Source organism: Thamnophis sirtalis, unplaced genomic scaffold (assembly GCF_051295495.1).
Source record: "Thamnophis sirtalis isolate CommonGarterSnake01/CBP01778 unplaced genomic scaffold, rThaSir2_p1.2 scaffold_6, whole genome shotgun sequence".
In the NCBI taxonomy this organism is placed as follows: domain Eukaryota; kingdom Metazoa; phylum Chordata; class Lepidosauria; order Squamata; family Natricidae; genus Thamnophis; species Thamnophis sirtalis.
The window spans coordinates 82,403,363-82,422,808 of NW_028261386.1; the positions used below are offsets into that span (position 1 = coordinate 82,403,363).

The 19,446-nt window shown below is 39.0% G+C and overlaps 1 protein-coding gene across 1 annotated transcript in view; it reads right to left on the reverse strand.

The window, feature by feature from the left end:
- Positions 1-19,446, reverse strand: part of PPP1R14C (protein phosphatase 1 regulatory inhibitor subunit 14C) — a 66,381-nt gene that overhangs the window by 3,348 nt on the left and 43,587 nt on the right. Inside the window, exons 2-3 of the mRNA XM_014059279.2 lie at positions 4,533-4,616; positions 3,992-4,024 (exon numbers count right to left, since the gene is read on the reverse strand). Coding sequence (XP_013914754.2) covers positions 3,992-4,024; positions 4,533-4,616 — 117 coding nt within the window. The remainder of the gene's footprint in view (positions 1-3,991; positions 4,025-4,532; positions 4,617-19,446) is intronic.

A 19,446-nucleotide genomic window follows, 5' to 3' on the forward strand; every position in this document is an offset into this window, starting at 1 on the left:
GACTTGTTGGAGTGACATTCTTGTTTATAACAGTGGCGTTTATGACAATCCTCATTTTTTCCCCCTTTAAGGCAGTGGTTCTCAACCTGTGGGTCGGGACCCCCTTTCACAGGGGTTGCCTAAGACCATTGGAAAACACATATTTTCGATGGTCTTAGGAACCGAGAAACCAATTTTATGGTTGGGGGTCACCACAACATGAGGAACTGTATTAAAGGGTCACGGCATTGGGAAGGTTGAGAACCACTGCTTTAAGGTTACATTGTCTCCAAAGTGTTTTTTTCCAAAAGGAAACTGAACTTGTGCCATTCATCAGTACAGCTGATGAAGCTTCATGGATGAGATGCAAAATGTCTTCTTCGACTTCCTCAAAAAACAGTCCAGTTGTCTTTTTTTTTGGAGGGGGGGAAGCGCCTTTGAGACAATTATGACCTGAATGATGAGAATCTCCATAGACATTAAGGCTGCATTGTTTCTATCACATACTGTATAGAGAGAGGTATGTTGAGATAAAATCAATTATTTCCTTCTGGTAGCTTCTGAAGAATCACCAAGGTCATTTAATCTAATTATGTCTAACTTTGCCAACTGAGGGCCAAGCTTAATTTTACAGAGGAAAGGAAAAAAATTGAGCATATTGGTAATTTTTGAAGAAGCATGAAATTTTGAAGAAACGTGAACTTACTTCCTGTTTCTAGCCAACTAGGCACTGTGCTAATGTATTTTAAAACATGAGCATTGATTCCCATAATAAAGAACTGATTTCCCCAATCCTAGATTTCATCTGAATAAATCAGAAGGCACTATCAAACATTTTCTGCTCAAATATTAATGGCACTTTCCTTAGGACGCCATCACTGAAATTTCACACTAAGCATAACTCTATTTTAGGTTGCTATCTGGAAAATGGAACTAAGTATGTATTAATAGCATAAAGACACCCATTAGTTATAATAGCCAAACACTTCCTAGAGGCTTCTGATGCCAGGAGCTTCTCTTTCCAGGCAATAAAGCTATTTTAAGTGCCAATGGATTGAGACTTTGAAGTGCCCAATAAAAGCTACAGTTGTACATACAAGCAAAACACCAATTGTTGAAACATTGTCTTTTTGGGTCTGTTACTGGACTTTTATTTTACCATTTCCTTATTTGGAAAATGCCTGAATGCTGTGTGCAACTGGCTTGCAAAGAATATCTTCCTCAAGATTAATGTTATGGGGACAAAAACTATTTTTAATTGTTGGCACCTACCAAGCTTAAGGCATCCTTACATTCCCCTCCCCCCAAATTGCAGCGTTCACTTCTTGTAGAGCATAAATCCAATGCATGTGAACAACAGAGATAAAGAGAGAATATCTTGCATGTTAAAAATCTGGAGAATTAATGAAAGCCATGAAAAAACAACCCAACAGTAGGGTGTTTGTTTAGCAAGGGGTAAAGCTGGTATGTAAACAGCCATGAAAGACATCCAAATACTTTGCACTGATACTACAAGCAGCTGTACAACACATTTAAATCACTAATCTTAGAGAGTCGCCTCATGTATTGTATCAGAGCTTTGATCTATGCTTATTGCCTACCTTAGCATTCACCATATAGACAGCACCAGGTGGGGAAGATTGCATGTAGCAGAGAGCTGTGATGGTGCAGTGGTTACAATGCAGTACTGCAGGTTAACTCTGCATTCCGCTGCCAGCAGTTCGATCCTGACCAGCTCAAGGATGACTCAGCCTTCCATCTTTCCAAGGTCAGTAAAATGAGGAACTAGATTGTTGGGGCCAATATGCCAACTCTGTAAACCGTTCAGAGCTAGAAAGCATTATGGAGCAGTATAGAAGTCTAAATTGGGGGCAATATGCTGACTTTGTAAGTTTGTTTGTTTGTTTGTTTATTGGATTCATATGCTGCCCTTCTCCCAAAGGACTCAGGGCGGCGTACAACATAAAAAAAAAACACATTACAGAAGTTAAAAAGGAAATTAAATAAAGTATCCAAAAACAAACCCAATTAATATTAACAATAAAAATTTAAAAATTAGATTAAAATTAACAATTAGATTAATCATTTATTTTGTTTTGTTTCAGGCCAGGCTGGCTTGCTGGAAAAGCCAACTTTTAGGGTGTGTCAGAAGGACCGGAGGTCGGGGATTATGCGAAACACCGGGGGCAGCTCATTCCAGAGGGAAGGCGCTCCCACAGAGAAGGCTCTCCCCCTGGGGGTCACTAGCCGACACTGTCTGGCTGACGGCACCCTGAGGAGGCCAACTCTGTGGGATCGCACTGGACAGTGGGAGGCTACTGGTGGCAGTAGGTGGTCTCGCAGGTACCCTGGGCCTAAGAGAGTGCTGTAAAGGATTACGAAGCGGTATAAAATCCAGTCTATTGCTCTTGCTATTGTAACATTTTACTAAAGATTTAAAAGTAAGATTGCAGGCCAAATAATATCCAAATGTAGAATGTATCAGATCTCTTCAGAATATCAGTGTTGTTACATAAGCTGCCCAAAAGCTGAACTATGGACTATTATTATGGAAGGAGTTTTGCCTCAAGATTAACAGGGAAAGATATTCAAAATACGCTACCACATCTAAGACTATTGTGCTTCTATTGACAAAAATTACTTCCTATAAATCCTCAGCAGATTTAGTTCTTAGGAATTTTTTTTTGGGGGGGTGACAAACACCCCATATTCTGCCACATGGGTTTACAGGACATAAGCAGTTGTTTACATCAATGCAACTTTCCTGTACGTTTTTTCTTCTCTGAATTCAGAAACTAACACTGACAATTCATAGTATGAGTACATCAGGCTTGTTGCCAGGAGCAGAAACACAGCAGTATATATCTTTTTAAAAATAGCACATTTTTTTGTTTTTGTTTGTTTAATGTATTTGGCCACACATCTCTCAAATGCAGCTAACAACACCTAAAAAGAATTTAAATTTTTTTTTTGACATAGAGTAAATTACAGCATAGATGGTGAAAACACAATTGAATTGCCTCTAATAATTTGACTGTATTTTCCAGGTGGCAATAAAGAAATAAAGCCTTGGGATGGTTCTGTGCATTATATTCCTGTAGTTGGAACAATCTATTGAATCAGGGATTAAATTTCTTCCACCAAATCTTTCCAATATCTTGAAGAAGACATAGATTCATACCATGATTATGGTATTTTGATAGGATTACTACTATTTCATCTAAGGGCATGCTATTTTTTCTCCCAAGAACTGAAAAATAAAGCATGGTCCAATGACATTTTTTAAGTGGGGAGGACCAGACTAAACAGGGAAGGAGAGAAGGAGGCAGAGAGATGTAGCATATTTCTATCTCTATATCAGCAGCTATCAACTGTTTCAAGGTCATCCCTATTGTTCACATACAGCTGCTATAGTCACGCACACTTCAATTATCACTCACAAGGTTAAAAATCTGAAACAACTACTGTGTAAAGGCATTCTTGTAGAGAATAAGAATGGAACTAGACATAAGATTGATATTTATTTTTTAACATACATTAATTCAGCAATGCAAAATTTAGTTTTATAAAATTAAAAAAAAATGTTTTCAGGGTCAAATGATCTAGGAGTAGCCAACGTAGGTGAATTGATGGCATTCTTTGTGGAAACCATTAACAGTTCTTTTTTAATGGCAAGAAAATACTGTAATAAATCTCTAAAGATTGTATGAACTTTCATTTAAATATATATATGTGTGTGTGTATTTTCCTTCAAGATGAAGTACTTTTCCAATCCAAAGAATTAAAATAAATAAAGTTTATAAAGACTTCCAAACAATACTATATCATATTAACTCTGTAAGTTTGTGTGAGCTGCATTTTTTAAATTTTTAATTACATATAATAAACATTGAAAGTAATCATTTATTTGATTATCAGTGTTGATCGGGTTAGTTGGCATATATAATTGCTGCCTATGCAAAAAATTATTATATCAAGTTTTTACATGTAAAATAATATAAAATTTGTTTACCTCTGTAGGTTTGTAGCAATCTACAAGCGCTTCCTAGAAGTACAATAATAAAAGCATTAGTTATCTTTCATTCCTCTTTCACATATCTAAGAACTGGCTACTTCTGGATAGCTCGCACATCTTTTCCAAAGGAAGCATATGCAAAACAGGCTTCTTTCATGGGTGTGAAAATCAGTCATCAAAAGCTTAATACTTTAATGCATATTTTGGTAAGATTTTCTCTCGTCACTCATTGTTATAGCAAAAGTATGATAAGGGAAGTACTCCCCGTGTTAAAGTGTACTGTTTTCCTCACCAATAGAAAGTGACAGACGGACAGTGACACATTCTTGGAAACCCATACAGGTGTGCCATCAAATCACATGAATGCTAATCCTCATACCACAATTCATAGCTGTTACAGACTTAATTTTACCTTTCTTTATTGTGTTTTGTTAATTTGCTCTCTCCAAACATTAAAAGGATGTCCTAGAAGACAGAGAGCCTAAATTAAAGGGGGATTCTGTGCCATTCTCCCAAATCTCTTAAAAATCAAACTAACTTGTAATTTGAGGGCTCTCTCCTCTTCATTAGCAGCATCCAGAAGATCGTCAATATCAATTTCTACATCTGGCATCTCTTCTTCCTAAAAAACAAGAAAGCTGGGTGAGAAATTCAACTGTGTTTAAGCTATTTTTTTCACTTCCTTTTTAGTCAGCTCCAAAAAAATTGAATGGCAATTCATTCATTCATTCTCTCTAATAATGTACTCACATACACACACACCCTTTTAAGCCACTCTCTTGACATTTGGCACTGGGCCAGGTTAAACTTGTAGCCAGCTGGCCACTCTCTGCATATAAAAGAGAAGCAGGTGCCTAGTCCAGCGTTTTTTTAAAAACAGTAACATGAGCTCTCTGGGCAGAAACCTGGGATATGCTATTTATCCTCTATTACTCCCATGCCAATTAGGCCAAGAGCTGGAAAACTGCACTTGAGCTTAGTAAAGTAGATGTCATGCATTCAGACTTGCATTGTTGGAGTCTCTCTTTCATTTATCCTGAGGAAACCAAGAGCAGTTTATCAGCCTTCAAGATAAACCAAGAAAGGAAATAAGACTAGATAAGCTAATTCTACTTGATTGCAAGGCTACATTAACAGAATCTTGCAAATCTGAAGGTACAACTTTCCCTGCCACTTTTAAATGTTTGATCAATTAGGTCAGGGGTGTCAAACTCAAGGCCTAGGGGCCAGATCCGGCCTATCAAGGGCTTAGATCTGGCCTGAGGGCCTGCCCTGGAAACAGCAAATGATTGGCCCGTGGTGCCTCTGCCAGCAAAAACAGAGCTCAGGAGGGCCACATGCAGCCCTCCCGGGCTCGGTTTTAACTGGCAGAGGGCTGCATGAGGCTGTCACAGACAAAAATGGAGTCTTGATGAGTGATATCAAGCTGGCCATGCCCACTCCGGCCACGCCCCCCTCCAAGGTCAAACACAATCCTGATGTGGCCCTCAATGAAATCGAGTTTGACACCCCTGAATTAGGGCTAGTTCTGCCTGTTCCCCCCCCCCTAGCTATTTAGTCCTTGGGGGCTCCTCCCTTTTTTGTCATATTGTTTCTTAGGCAGCATTTCTTCCCCTAGTTCATCAAGGTTATTCACACATTCCATTACACCCTTGTAAGTCTCTTGAAAGCTACATCGTTACTTGCCAACAATTGCAAATGTGTACATGGAAAGAAGAGCAGACAAAAAGGAAGAAAGGCAACCTACTTAGGAGAACAAACTGTCTCCCCCAAGATGACAATGTCAGCTTCAGGAAAAATAAGTTACCTCCTATAATTGTATTCCATATAATCATGGGGGAATGAGATCTTGTGTGAAATTAAGCTGCTCTTAAAATAGAATCATACAGAAAATGTAGTCCAAGCATATTGCTGAAACAGATTCTATGATTCCATTATAGAAATGGATGAAGTTGAGTGAGAAAAGCAATAACAGTTAACTCTTCGGTGCACACACACTGCCAAAACAAGGCCAAGAAAGCCAAACAAAACTAGTTCCATTAAAGCAATAAAAATAAATAAATATTTTTTAATTTACCAACAATCGTGGGAACCAGTTCTTAGATTAATGTGATTTCTCCATGAATCTTCTAAGTTAATTTTTTTAACAAAGCTCTTTTTAACATTATTCTACTTTTAAGAACAAAGTGCAGATAAGTGCTTCCATTAAATTGTTGATTCTAGGTCCAAGCATCTCAGAAATTTGTCAGAAATATTTGCACTATTCTTTTTCTGAAGCTGATATGCCCAGGGACCAACTTCAAACACATGCCAATTCAATTTATAGCACATGAACAAGTTAGAGAAAACATGTGGTAATGTTTGTCAGGATAGCGTAGAAGTAGACAAAAATAAGTAAATAAAGAGGATGCTTAAATTTTACAACATGCAAGGTTATATACCAGCAACACCAATTTAATAGCAATGAAGTCACTATAAATTGCTGTGGTCCAAAGTCCCCTTTTCTGATGAGAGCAACTTTTGCCGAAAGCACCAAAAGCTGGTTCAATGACTGTGGGATTACTGTGCTTGATTGGCCTCTCCATTCTTCCTCCATACTCTGGGTCCTTGGTTTCCAAATGAGATGCAAAAATTGCTCTCATCAGAAAAGAGGACTTTGGACCACTGAGCAACAGGACTTTGGACCACTGTGCTTCATTAAGACTAGGGTCAACGCAGCCGTCTACCAGGAGACTTTGGAGCACTTCATGATTCCTTCCGCAGACGAGCTTTATGGGGATGCTGACTTCATTTTCCAGCTGCCCACACTGCCAAAAGCACCAAAACCTGGTTCAATGACTGTGGGATTACTGTGCTTGATTGGCCAGCAAACTCTCCTGACCTGAACCCCATTGAGAATCTATGGGGCATTGCCAAGAGAAAGGTGAGAGACATGAGACCAAACAATGCAGAAGAGTTGAAGGCTGTTATTGAAGCATCCTGGTCTTCCATAACACCTTAGCAGTGCCACAGGCTGATAGCTTCCATGCCACGCCGCAATGAGGCAGTAATTGCTGCAAAAGGGGCCCAAACCAAGTACTGAGTACATATGCATGCTTATACTTTCCAGAGGTCCAATATTGTTCTATGTACAATCCTTGTTTTATTGATTGCATGTAATATTCTAATTTTCTGAGATGGTGGATTTGGGGTTTTCATGAGCTGTACGCCATACTCATCACAATTATGACAAATCATGGCTTGAACTATCTTGCTTTGCATGTAATGAGTCTTATCTCATATATTAGTTTCACCTTTTAAGTTACATTACTGAAATAAATGAACTTTTGCACAATATTCTAATTTTTTGAGTATCACCTGTATATAAGCATTTCTATAAGGAAGCACAACTCTGAATCCTACTTTATATCATGAAATAAATTACCATCATTAAAAGAGATGAATGTATGACTAGCCAGAAAACAGCGATCTTCTGCAAAATGAAAATCTCCAGTCTATTCTAGGATCCTGACACTGTCCAGGTGAATATTCTACCTGCGCTATGCAGTTGTATATTATGTTCTAACTGTTTGAATCCTGCATCTGTGGTGAATAACCCTTTGATGTTGCATATACTTTTTAAAAACTATAACTTATAACCATAGGTTTTAGTACCTATAAACATCTTCCAGTAGAAGCCAGTGAAATAATCAAGTGATAAATTATCATAACAGAAGATAGACATTTTCAAAGTTGTCGCTGCTGAGGAAATAATACTTAGCAGCCATTAGCCAATCGCCAAATCATGAGAAAAGTACTGTTGCTAAGAATGCTGATTTTAATTGTGACTATTTCTTTGTACCTCTGCAAAGGATCTACCAGGACAGTATTAGAACTTGGGCCCTAAAGACTTTTGCTTTTATGAGCCTCTCTTTCCTTAAAAATAAAAATATTAAAATTATCATTTAATTAAAAAATTGAAATTATATTTCAAATTATATTTTCATCATATTTTTACAGAAAAATAGAGAATAGTATATATGGGTGTTATTTTGTAATCATTATCAGTTGTTGCTAATTATGATGTCTCTCACATATCAACAAGGTTACTAAATTTTAATATCAACACTACAACTATAGGTTATAAATAAGAGTATTGGTTTGATGTTCCAATGTTGTGTGGTTCTTGCCTGTGTTTCAATAAAAGACATGAAAATGAATAACTTCTACTCATTTTTATTTCTGATTTTTTTTTAAATTAAGACATTTTCACCAGCACTTGGCATTGTGCTTGGTTACACCAATCTTGATAAAGGCAGAAAAGTGCTTTAGAGGTATGTGTGATGCAAATGTAACACTTGTCTGCAACCCCTAAAAGCAGCCATGACTTTTTCTGGGACTGGGCAATTCTGCTCTATAGTTCTTGGTTTAAAATAATTTGAGACAGATGGTAGATTCACTCATATAAACTTTTTGCATTTGAATCCGATGCACTGTACTGCCCTATCAGTTAAGTACGGTATAAATAGTATTTATTTAAATGTATTTAGGTATATCTTGTATTAAATGACTGCAAAATGTCCTTCGTCTTTAAAGATGACGCAAGGTTACGACTGGAAGCCCACCTGCTAATTGAGTGAGCAGATTCAACAGCTTTACATGTATGACGCAGACTCTACAGTGGTTTTGAATCCAATTCAACATCATGACTGTTGCCTTCAAAATCTTGCAAAGTTTGGTACTCAGATACACCCAGCACTGTTTTCCCCATCCTTATTTGACATTCAGTCTCTGCGGGATGGCATGCATATGGTTTCACCCATTCTTTGCAGCACCCCAGCCTTCAGAAACACCTTGGAAACTGTATTTTCTGTACAGCATATCTGCCTGATAATGGAAGTATGCCTTAGGTTAAATTACATTGGATCAGTGACGTGCAGTGAGGGTTACCGTTGGCGAGGGAAGAGCGCAGCAGCGGCGAGAAGCAACATCCACGTCGCTGTGTCCGACAGGCATCTCGCGTTTATGGCGGACATAAATGCGAGGTGCCTGTTGGACACAGCGGCGGGGGTGTTGCTTCTCGCCGCTGCCGCGCTCTGCCGCCTCGCCCCCCGCCTCTCCGTCCCCGCTGACATTCCAAAAGAACATTCCAAAGGTATGCCGCCAAGGAGCAGCAGAGCTGGGATCATTGCCGCTTAGGTGGCCCCCACCGCCAGCAGCTTGGGTGTTCCGGCTCCGTCCAAGCTGCTTGCCGTCGCACTCCACCGCCTTGCCCCCCCCCACCTCCTCCCACAAACAATCCTGCTGCCCCGGCCTGCAGCCAGCCCAGCACTGAGCGGGGGGGGGATAGGAGGAGGAGGAGGAGGAGGAGGAGGAGGAGGAGGAGGAGGAGGAGGAGGAGGAGAGCGGTGAATCTTTGTGGCGGCCGGCCGGCCAGGCGGGGAGCAGGTCGGGCGGGGGGTGGGTGAGCTGGCTGGCTGGGGAGGGGGCCAACTGAGTGGCCATGATCCCCCCTCCCCAGCCAGCCAGCCCACCCAACCCCCACCCAACCTGCTCCCCGCCTGGCCGGCCGGCTGGCACAAGGACTCACCGCTCTCCTCCTCCTCCTCCTCCTCCTCCTCCTCCTCCTCCTCCCTGCTCGGTGCTGGGCTGGCTGCAGGCCAGGGCAGCAGGATTGTTCATCGGAGGAGGTGGGGTAGGCAAGGTGGTGGAGCGCAATGGCGGTGAGAAGCAGCTCGGATGGTGCCAGGACACCCAAGCTGCTATTGGCAGCGGCGGGGGCCACCTGAGCGGCCATGATCCCCCCTCCCCAGCCAGCCAGCCCACCCACCCCCCGCCCGACCTGCTTCCCACCTGGCCAGCCGGCCGGCACAAGGACTCACCGCTCTTCTCCTCCTCCTCCTCCTCCTCCTCCTCCTCCTCCTCCTCCTCCTCCCCGCTCAGTGCTGGGCTGGCTGCAGGCCGGGGCAGTGGGAATGTCGGTGCTTGGCGGGGCATTTTGCATCGCGGGAGCCGCCAAGACCCGGGTCTGCAGCAAAGGCGCCAAGCCGCCCAGCAGAAAATGCCAGACAGAGAAGAAATTGCTGCTGAAGAAATGGCGGCTGGTGGCCCAGAGCAACCTCTCCAGAATCACCCTCGATTGCGCAGTCGCTCAAGTGCAAGACATGATTCACTGCTCCCAGATCAGGAGGCGGGAGAATCAGTGCCTCCTTTGCATATGATTTTTTTTGCTTTTTAACCCTTTCTTAACTTTTAAAAGGCGAAAAATTCCTTATGCAAAGGAGGCCCGAGTTCTCTGGCCTTAGTTAACACTAAGCAGACACCAAGCCACTGTGACTTGGAATCTGGTAGCGACTATCTGGGCTTTAATTATTTTTTTAAAATTCTGTAAAATTCTTTCCTTTTCCTGAGGAGAGTGGTGAGGCCCCGCCTCCCCTGCCTCTAGTGACTGCACGTCCCTGCATTGGATAGTTTATTGCTTTTACTGAGATGTTACTATTTTCTGACAGTAAAATGGTCCAAGAACTCTAGAGGTGGGTGTCACTATATATGGAAAATATTCTTAAAATATTAATCAAAATACATATTTTATAAATAACATTATTAGTCTTTAGTTTCTTTCTCATCCTGTCCTACATTTTGGTTTTCAATTTCTGTTTTCCATAAAGCAACCAGAGATGTTTTCCTGTGACTACTCAGAAAACCCACTGACAAGTTACAATCATTTCATAGAATAGTTGCTTCAGCTTTATTGGTGTTCACAAGGCTTCTATAATGATACCCTTCCAAAGTTGTATGCATCTATTTTTAGAGAGTAATGGTATTCAGACACAAATATAGACATTTGTTTAGCAAAGCAAGGTTTCTACTGTTTACATAGCATTCTGATTCATCTGACTGAAATCAAATACCTTCCTACAATTAGCTTTCCTCAAACTTATCCAGGCCAAGAAATCAAATTAGTTTCATTTGCAGAATATTAACCATGACTTACATAGCAAAGTTGAGTATACAAAATTCATCAGAAGCCCCACTTTTGATTAAATGAATTTACCCCATAGGAAAGTCTGCTCAGATAACAGCAACCTTACTGATACCTTTACATCTAATGAGCTAACTTTGGTTTATTAAAGAGTAGGCTTTACTGCACTGCTTAGTCATTTTATAGTCATTTTATCATAAACTGTTTATGCAGAGTTTAGTATGGAGTTAAACTAGTATTGTCTAGCAGATTAGACTGGCAGAAGGCAGATTTTGGATGAGTTCTCCCAAAAAAGTTTACCCTATGTTAACATCTAAGACCTAAAATTAGAATCAGGTGCATCAAATCAAGTGCAAATTATTACAACATTAGAGATGATCAGGGAGAAACCTGGCTAATTTAGACCTTAAATGTTGAATTTGATTTGCTCTTTGTAGTTGACACCATGACCATGCCTAGACTGAAATAATTCTCTGAGGCCTTCAGAGAGAAAGTTATAAGTCTGGGAAGGAATTGAAAATGATTGTGAAACAATTGAACATCAATCATTCAGAAATTCATCTATGAATAGAGAAGACATCAAGCAACTGCAAACTTGCCCAGATAAGGCCATTCCAACAAGTTCAGCTGGATAACTGATGCAGAAAGTAGTCTCTAAGAACCACAGAATTTCATCACATTCGTGGACTCTAATAATAATAACCTGACAGATTTAGATAAGCGATGATTATGGAAAAGTTAGAGAGATTTCAAGCTCATCATTTTGGGGCAATTTGGTCAAAATCAGAACCTGCAATAGCCGTGATATATGGACTTGCTTCTGATACAAATGTGACAATTCTGTAATTGCTATGTCAAAATGAAGGTGGAAACCTGAAATTCCACTTTTTAAATAAACGAATACAAAGAACATTCCCTTGTCAACTGTTCGGCCAAAACTCAAGAGATGAAACAGCAAAATTCAAATTAGTTCAGTCCTTTATTTGCTTACACCTAGCACGGGTGTCAAACTCACCATGTCATGTTGCTGTCAGGTGACGTATTACTACATTTTTTTCCCTTCAGGGAGCTGGGGTGGGTGTGGCCTGCACATGATGCATCCGGTCCATGGGCGGCCAGTTTGACACCCCTAATGGGTAGAATCTTGCCAAAAGAAAGCTGTAATCTTCTAACCTACTGATATATTCTAAAGATTCTAGGATGTGGTTACTTGGAATTTCTTCTCCCTTCCCACATCTAGCTCACGATTGTGCAGTCTCTCAGTCTGGGCCTCCTTCTGAAAAGGCTTTGTGCTGCTAAAATTCTCCCTCACTGACCTGCAGGTGCACATTCCATTACATCAGCTTAATTCAGACCTATCACTATACTGAAAAGGTTTTCAGAAATCATTGAGAAACGACAGTGAGTAATACTGATATGATCCACAGCCACAATTATTGAAAGAGGTTTTTTAAGCATTCTCTCCAATATCATAAATTGAAGTTCTACCCATATTTAGCATTAAGGCCACTCTCTACTTAATAATTCTAGACTTTGGGATCAAGAACATCCAAATTTTCCTGTGCATTAATCTCTCTTTCCAAATGCTGCCCAGTTACTATGCAGCACCCCTGCTATTTGACATAAAATTTGCTAATACCTAATGCTGGGACTACAGCCAAACTCCATTGGAACTATCTGGCAGTGGCAAAACTCCTGGAAGCATCCATTTAGGCCATCAATTCCAAATCCTTGCTCAGTGCATGAATATAATTTAAGGCATCCCTGACAGATGGCTGTCCAGCTGCAAATTGAGCACGTTCAGTGAAAGGGAACCCAGCAGCTCCCTTGGTATTTTGACTTCACTACTGAAATACATTCCATAATAAAACATTTTGAAGGCCTCACTTCCTAAATCTAAACACCAAACTAGTTGGCATATTTTCCAACTTTCTTCAGCCACTGAGAATTTGTCTGCTCATTAAAACTAATGGTCCAGCCTGCCAGCCTAAAAGCATTCCTACTAGACCTGTGCTGAGCTTAAAATTTGATTGGAAAAAGGTGCTTCAAAATTGCAGGACTATAAATATAGTATCTTCCTGCAGCTCCTTAAAACAGCTGCCTCATTTCCATGGATTACATGATTGTTCTCTGCTGCTACTTTTCTCAAGGGAAAAAATTGCTGTTTCAAAGACATGCTATGTTCTTCCCCCTACTTTCTCCAAAACACTTTTAATCCAAATTTCTGTACAGATCCAACTTCTATGAAGAAACAACACTTTGTTCAGTAGGATATACTAATCTATACTATTACATATGAGATACAATATTATCCGCTTAACTGACAATTGTACAATACAATTCTTCATGCATATATTTTTCTAATACATTTTACTTGTCCCATTTAATATCTAATGAAGGTTCTTGAAATTCCAGAATTCAGTAGACTTGATTCATCTGCAGTATCATTGCAAAGCCCAGCTTTAATTTTATTATTATATGATTTGATTGCTTATTTGTACCCTATGGCTATCATTAAGTGCTGTACCTTGTGATTCTTGATGAATGTATCTTGCCTTCTTATGTACATTGACAGTTAATGTACATGCACCAAAGACAAATTCCTTGTGTGTCTAATCACACATGGCCAATAAAGAACTCTATTACTATTATTGATGCATATTTGTTAGATGATGTATGAAATCAGTTAGGATATTAAGGAGTATTAAGGCTAGAAACAGAGCACATAAATTTGGAATGTAATGGTAAATTCATAATTATGTAAATCATATTCCTAAATTTCTGTACTTATACAATCAAACTTCTAAAAACTCTAACTACTTTGATCCTTCTCAGAACTGAAAAGAGCTAGGATGGCGTTTCTATCTAGCGTCTAGATAAAGTGTGTTTGTCAGGTTGGAAACACAATTATTTTCCCTTTCGTCCTGCAAAGAAAGACAGGGATTTTTATCTACATCCATTGTATGCTCTAAGTTACTACTTGGAGAGGGAAATGAATTCTCATGTGCCCTCCTATGTTAAACAGATTTGCTCCACTGGCCTAAAAAAAACAACAACCCAAAAACCTCAAGAAAAAAGCATGGCACACAAAAAGCTGAAACAGATAAATAGTTCTGCCAGGAAGAACTTTAATCACATTAGGAATGTGGTATTTTAGGTGCTATATTCCAAATTAAACATGATAGTGGTGTCAATGACTAAGATTTCTCCCTTCAGCTTAGCTTTAGAAAATCATAGTACAAAATGCTCTGGGTCTTCCTACTCCAAATTTAACTGTCCCAAACTTAACCCAAACCTAAAACATAAGAGGCAGCTAGGTAACTGGGCACCAGCTAGTCTGGTATGTATGTTTATAACTTAGGTAATAATAAGAAATATTTTCTCACCCTCTTATTAGAATATTTCCTACATTTTAATTCTTTGTTTCTCCACCTAAAACACCCAGGGCTTCCAGGATACTGGAGGACCTGAACTATTACCTTCCAATATCCTGGAAGCCTTGGGTGTTTTAGGTGGAGAAACAAAGAATTAAAATGTAGGAAATATTCTAATAAGAGGGTGAGAAAGGGAGAAATACCGGGCTTCCGGGGGAGGAGCCTACCGTCGCAGGTGGCTCAAAGGAGCTGCCCTCAGAGTTCTGGTCTGTATATCTAAAAAATCTATAGATATTTCTCCTTTCAGGCAAGAAAGGGGCAGGGAGGAACTCAGTCGTTAGAATCTCTTTGTAGTTCACAGCCTTTTGTTTTTCACTGTGAACGGAGAAGAGGTTCAACAAAAGCTGAGTTTTTTTTTTACTCCAGCCAGATCTTCTCAGCTGTTTTTTTCAGCTCAAGGCAGGTCGTTCCCCCCCCCCCCTCAGGACAAATCTAAGCTATTTAAAATTGATCCGAGCAGCGACCATTCCTGAGAACCTTTTTGTTTATTATTATTCAAAATACCAGCTTCAATTTTACAAAAAACTCCTTTGTTTAACTGCTTTTCAAAATGGCGATTTTATAGCTTTCGCAGTTGATACAAGATATATTTAATCAGCCCTGTTTTCCTGAAGACCTCTCTTTATTAATTGCCAAAGTTTACTGAAAGTATTTTATTTTAAATCAAGGTGCGCAGAGACTTTGTTTGTTCTCTTTTTTTCTTTTATAATGGCTCCCAAGTCAAAGCAATCTAAACGTTTTTTTAACAATACATCCCAAGTAATTGCTATAAAGCCACAGTCTTTGCCTTCTACGCCCCCTACTGGAGATTTGTTAACGAAAGAATTTCTTTTTGAAACCCTTAGAGAATTTAGAGAGGAAATGAAGCAACTTATTTCGGAATTATGTGATAAACTTGATGCCAAGATTGCTCAAACAAAGGAGGATACCATCGGGGTTATAACAGTGATGACAGATTATATTGCAGGAATGGAGGATAAACTGGAACTTTTGGAAGAAGCCAATTCTAATCTGACATCTAAAATTGAAATGTTGCAACAGGAAGTTGAAAAGGCAGAGAGACAACTTGTTATGACAAACTATAAAAAGACTGCGTTTGCAATAAGAGTTAGGGGATTGCGTGAAAACGAACAGGAGAATTTGAAGCAGACCTTTTTTGAGGCTTTCAGTCGTTTGGTGGGAAGTCCGGGACTCAACTTTGATTGGCAGATCCAAAAAATTTACCGCCATAATTTGTGGACAGCAAAACAGAGACAGCTTCCGAGAGATATAATTATATATTTTGCCACAAAAGAATCCAGAAACGCGATACTACAAGAGTTTTACAATAACAGGCTGCGAATTGATGGACAGGACTTGATCGTTTTTAAAGAAATACCACCCCAAATGTTAAGAGCCAGGAGAGACTATGTTTTCCTAACTAAATAACTTAGAAATAATCAGATACAGTATAGATGGGAGGTGCCATTTGGTATTACAGTTACACTTGATGATCAAAAACATCGCCTCAATTCAGTTTGTGAAGCTCGAGACTTTTACTACAAGATCCTAAAGGCGGGACTTACTGAATTACCCGGACTTGGAGAAAGACAAGGAGAAGTAGAAGAGAAACAACCAAACACACAACTACAAGGCGGGAGGTATCGTTTTCCCCTCCGCAAGGGCAGAAGAGCAGAGAACAAGGATTTAGTTATGCTTCCAAAACATTTGCTTAATTTTAACCTGAATAATACTTTGTGACTCTGTCTTGTATAAAATGGTATAGTGGTATACCGATGAAGAGACATTAAGGCTGAAAGAAATGATGTTGATTTCCTCGGAAAATATACTGTATGGGACTTGAAAAAGACTTGATGGATAATTTTGAATTTTTATATAAATTGTTTATGTTTTATTCTCTAGGGTGAGGAGGGCAGAGATTGTGATGCTTTTGGATTGTGGTTTAGGTTGACTGGAGTTGGGAAGGGTGGCGCAGATGGGAGGGTAGTGAAAGTTTAATTAGAGCTTATTTTGAGTCAGAAAGTATGTTGATTTTTATAGAAATTCTTATTTGAATATAATGTTTGGAAGGAGATACTCAGGGAGTTCGAAGGAAGGCGGAGCAAATATGAGAGGAGTACGGATGATAATAAAATATATATATGGACACGGGTAGAGGCAGGATGAGAGGAGTTGGCATGGAAACCGAGAGAAATATTTGAGGTGTTTAAATTGCTTTATAGAGAAGAAGGTAAAAGGGACAAATTAAAGGTTTGGAAATGGACGCATATTTAGATAAAGAGATAAGGCCCCTAGCTAGAGTAGAACTTTATTTGATTAACTCACTTGGTTTCAACATAGTTTGAAATCCTGCAAGTAATAAATTAATTGAGATTAGGAATGATGCACACTGCTTAAGTTTTAATAATGATGGGAAGCTGAGCTTAAGGTAGAGAGTTTATTGATTTTTCTCTTTTTTTTCTTTTTTTGGTTTTTTTTTTTTATTATTCCTTTCTTTTTTCCTTTATTTTTTATCTTTTAATTTCTAATCTATTTGGTTTCAATATACTCCAGACTGTGCTTGATAAAGAGTTATGTCGGGAATGGGACCTGGGAAGTCGGATGGGGGCTAGGGGGGGGGGTTCACGGGGGGGAGGGGGAGAGGGTGAAAATATAGAATCAATTTCCAAAACAATGAATGCACTTGTATACTGTTGCTCTTTTTTCTTTTTTTTCTCTTTTCCTTTTATTTTTCTTTTTTTTTTCTTATAATTTTAGTGTAAATTACAAAATGAATAGATTAATGAATAGTAGAAATACACCGAAGTGAGGAGTAGAGGGAAAGAAGAGGGAGGAGTCAAGAGGGAGTGAGAGGGGAATGTAAGGAGGGTGAGATGGAGGGAAGGGGAGAAAGGAATGTCTGAGGGGGAGGGGAAGTAGAAGAGGGGAATGCTGGAGGGGAGAAATGAAAGTTGGAGGGGGAGAAGAAAGGGTGTATGGAGGATAGAAGTGTTATGAATTGTGTTTATTGCTTTCTTAATTGCACAGTATTTAACTGATTGTATAAAAAGGAAAATGAAAATGAGAAAGGGAGAAATACCCTCTTATTCCAGGACAGAGTCCACTGTGATAGTCTCCTTTATATTAAAAGGGCCAGCTGATGATGCTACTTTAATCTGGTAGGTCACCAGGATGGAACAGCATCAAGTTTTGTTCCAGAGGTCATAACTTACAGAGAAAAGAGTTACTGCAGATTAGAAGTAAGCAAAGATGTTTATAAGCTCATTTTGTTTACTAACAACTTACATTGCCTTTTATAATAGCAACACCCAAGTACATGTTATCAAAGGGATGGGAAAAGAAGGACCTACATCAAAATTATTTTCCTACCAGTGGATAACCTGTGTAAGCAACTCAAAATAAAGCCCTTTTAGACCAAGCTGTTTTGCTCTTATTCCATTCTGCCATATCACGGCTAGTTCAGTTTTACCATATGGTGAACCAGACAAAAGGAGGGGGGTTGTAATTATTGTTAAAACAACTTTATTTTTTAGAAGGCTTATCCTGATCATAAATTTGAACTCAGAAATATAACAGGAAATATTCTTCTACAGCTATGTAAATATTTGTCTAGAAATATTAATGTTAAGATTACAGTAGTGGCTGTTTTTGCAAGGTTTGAAAGCAACATCATCTGAAAGCAAGCTCTCGGTATTTGAAATTTTAAAAAAAATAAAATAAAATCTCGATATATAATGGACCAAACACTAAGGAAACAATATACTTTCATGGGATTGTGGATACCATTATGCAGACCAGACCAGGCAATCGGTTCTAGATGAAGGCCAAAACTCATTTTATTGAGATTGGTTATATAGGTAGTTCTTGCTTATGAATTGTTTTGTTGAACAATTGCTCAAAGTTACAACAGTGTCCAAAAAAACATTGCAATCAATCCTTGCATTTATGACACAAGATCTTCAATTGTGCATTTCCCATGAAAAATATATCCCACATTCTGTTCACAGAATCTCTAGTCAAACCTGGAAAAACTCTTGCTTGAAACTGGGAAGTCACTGCCAGTTAGTGCAGATACAGTTAGTACAGTTACAGCAACTCAGGGTTGCAATTCTTTATATACAGTCATTATGCAGTAAGAGATTGTAGGGGCAATATTACTAGACTTGCTTCTTTGGATGAAAATTACAGAATAATTTGAACAGATTTCTCTCAGATTTAGACACCCTCTTGAAGGACTGATTACAATATTTTACCACCGAATGAAAACAATAATCAGATTGAGGTATTTTTGTGCCATTTGCATTCAATAAGGAGATGGACAAGATAATCTCCAAAATCCTTTTTAGATTATATGTTGAGTGTGGTACTTAAAGAAAGAAAATAATAATAAAGGGCCTGACTGGCTTGAGACCCCTGTAAATCAATTGGAAGCATATTTTGGCATCTGTCAGAGATACTTTAATCTAGATTCCTATACTTAGTTGGTATGGAACCTAGTGTTCCCTAGATTTTTCCTCTTAATCTAGAATTCTATGGTTCTAAAAGCATTCCCAATGCGAAACAGGTAACATAATTGAGAGTGGGAAGTGAAAACCTTTTCCTTTCCACCTTCTCTATCATAATATATATTTCCCTGTTTAATTTATTTTCTGTTACCTTGGAGTGCCTACACTGTTTAAAAATCCACAACTTGCCTCTCTGTCTAGAGAGTCAAGATGATACTTGTTCTTCCACTTCTATCACATTCAAGGACAGCTAAAATGTACTTAAGAGCTTCCTTCACCAAGAAGTCAACAGTTATATGAATGTTAGTATGTCACAGTCTGGCAGGCCCAATTATTCAACATGACAACTTGTGTAGAAGAGAAGGCCAAGTCTGTTAAAAGAACCAACTAGACTCTTAAATAAATTGTACAAAGGGTGGTGCAATTTATATGCATTTATTAATTCTATTTTCCCAGAAGGAGGACAAATCTACTTCAAAAGAACTAGGAAATAGTGTTGTGCAAGAATGCCATGCACATTTTGGAGTTGATCACAGTTAAACTGGAAAAGGG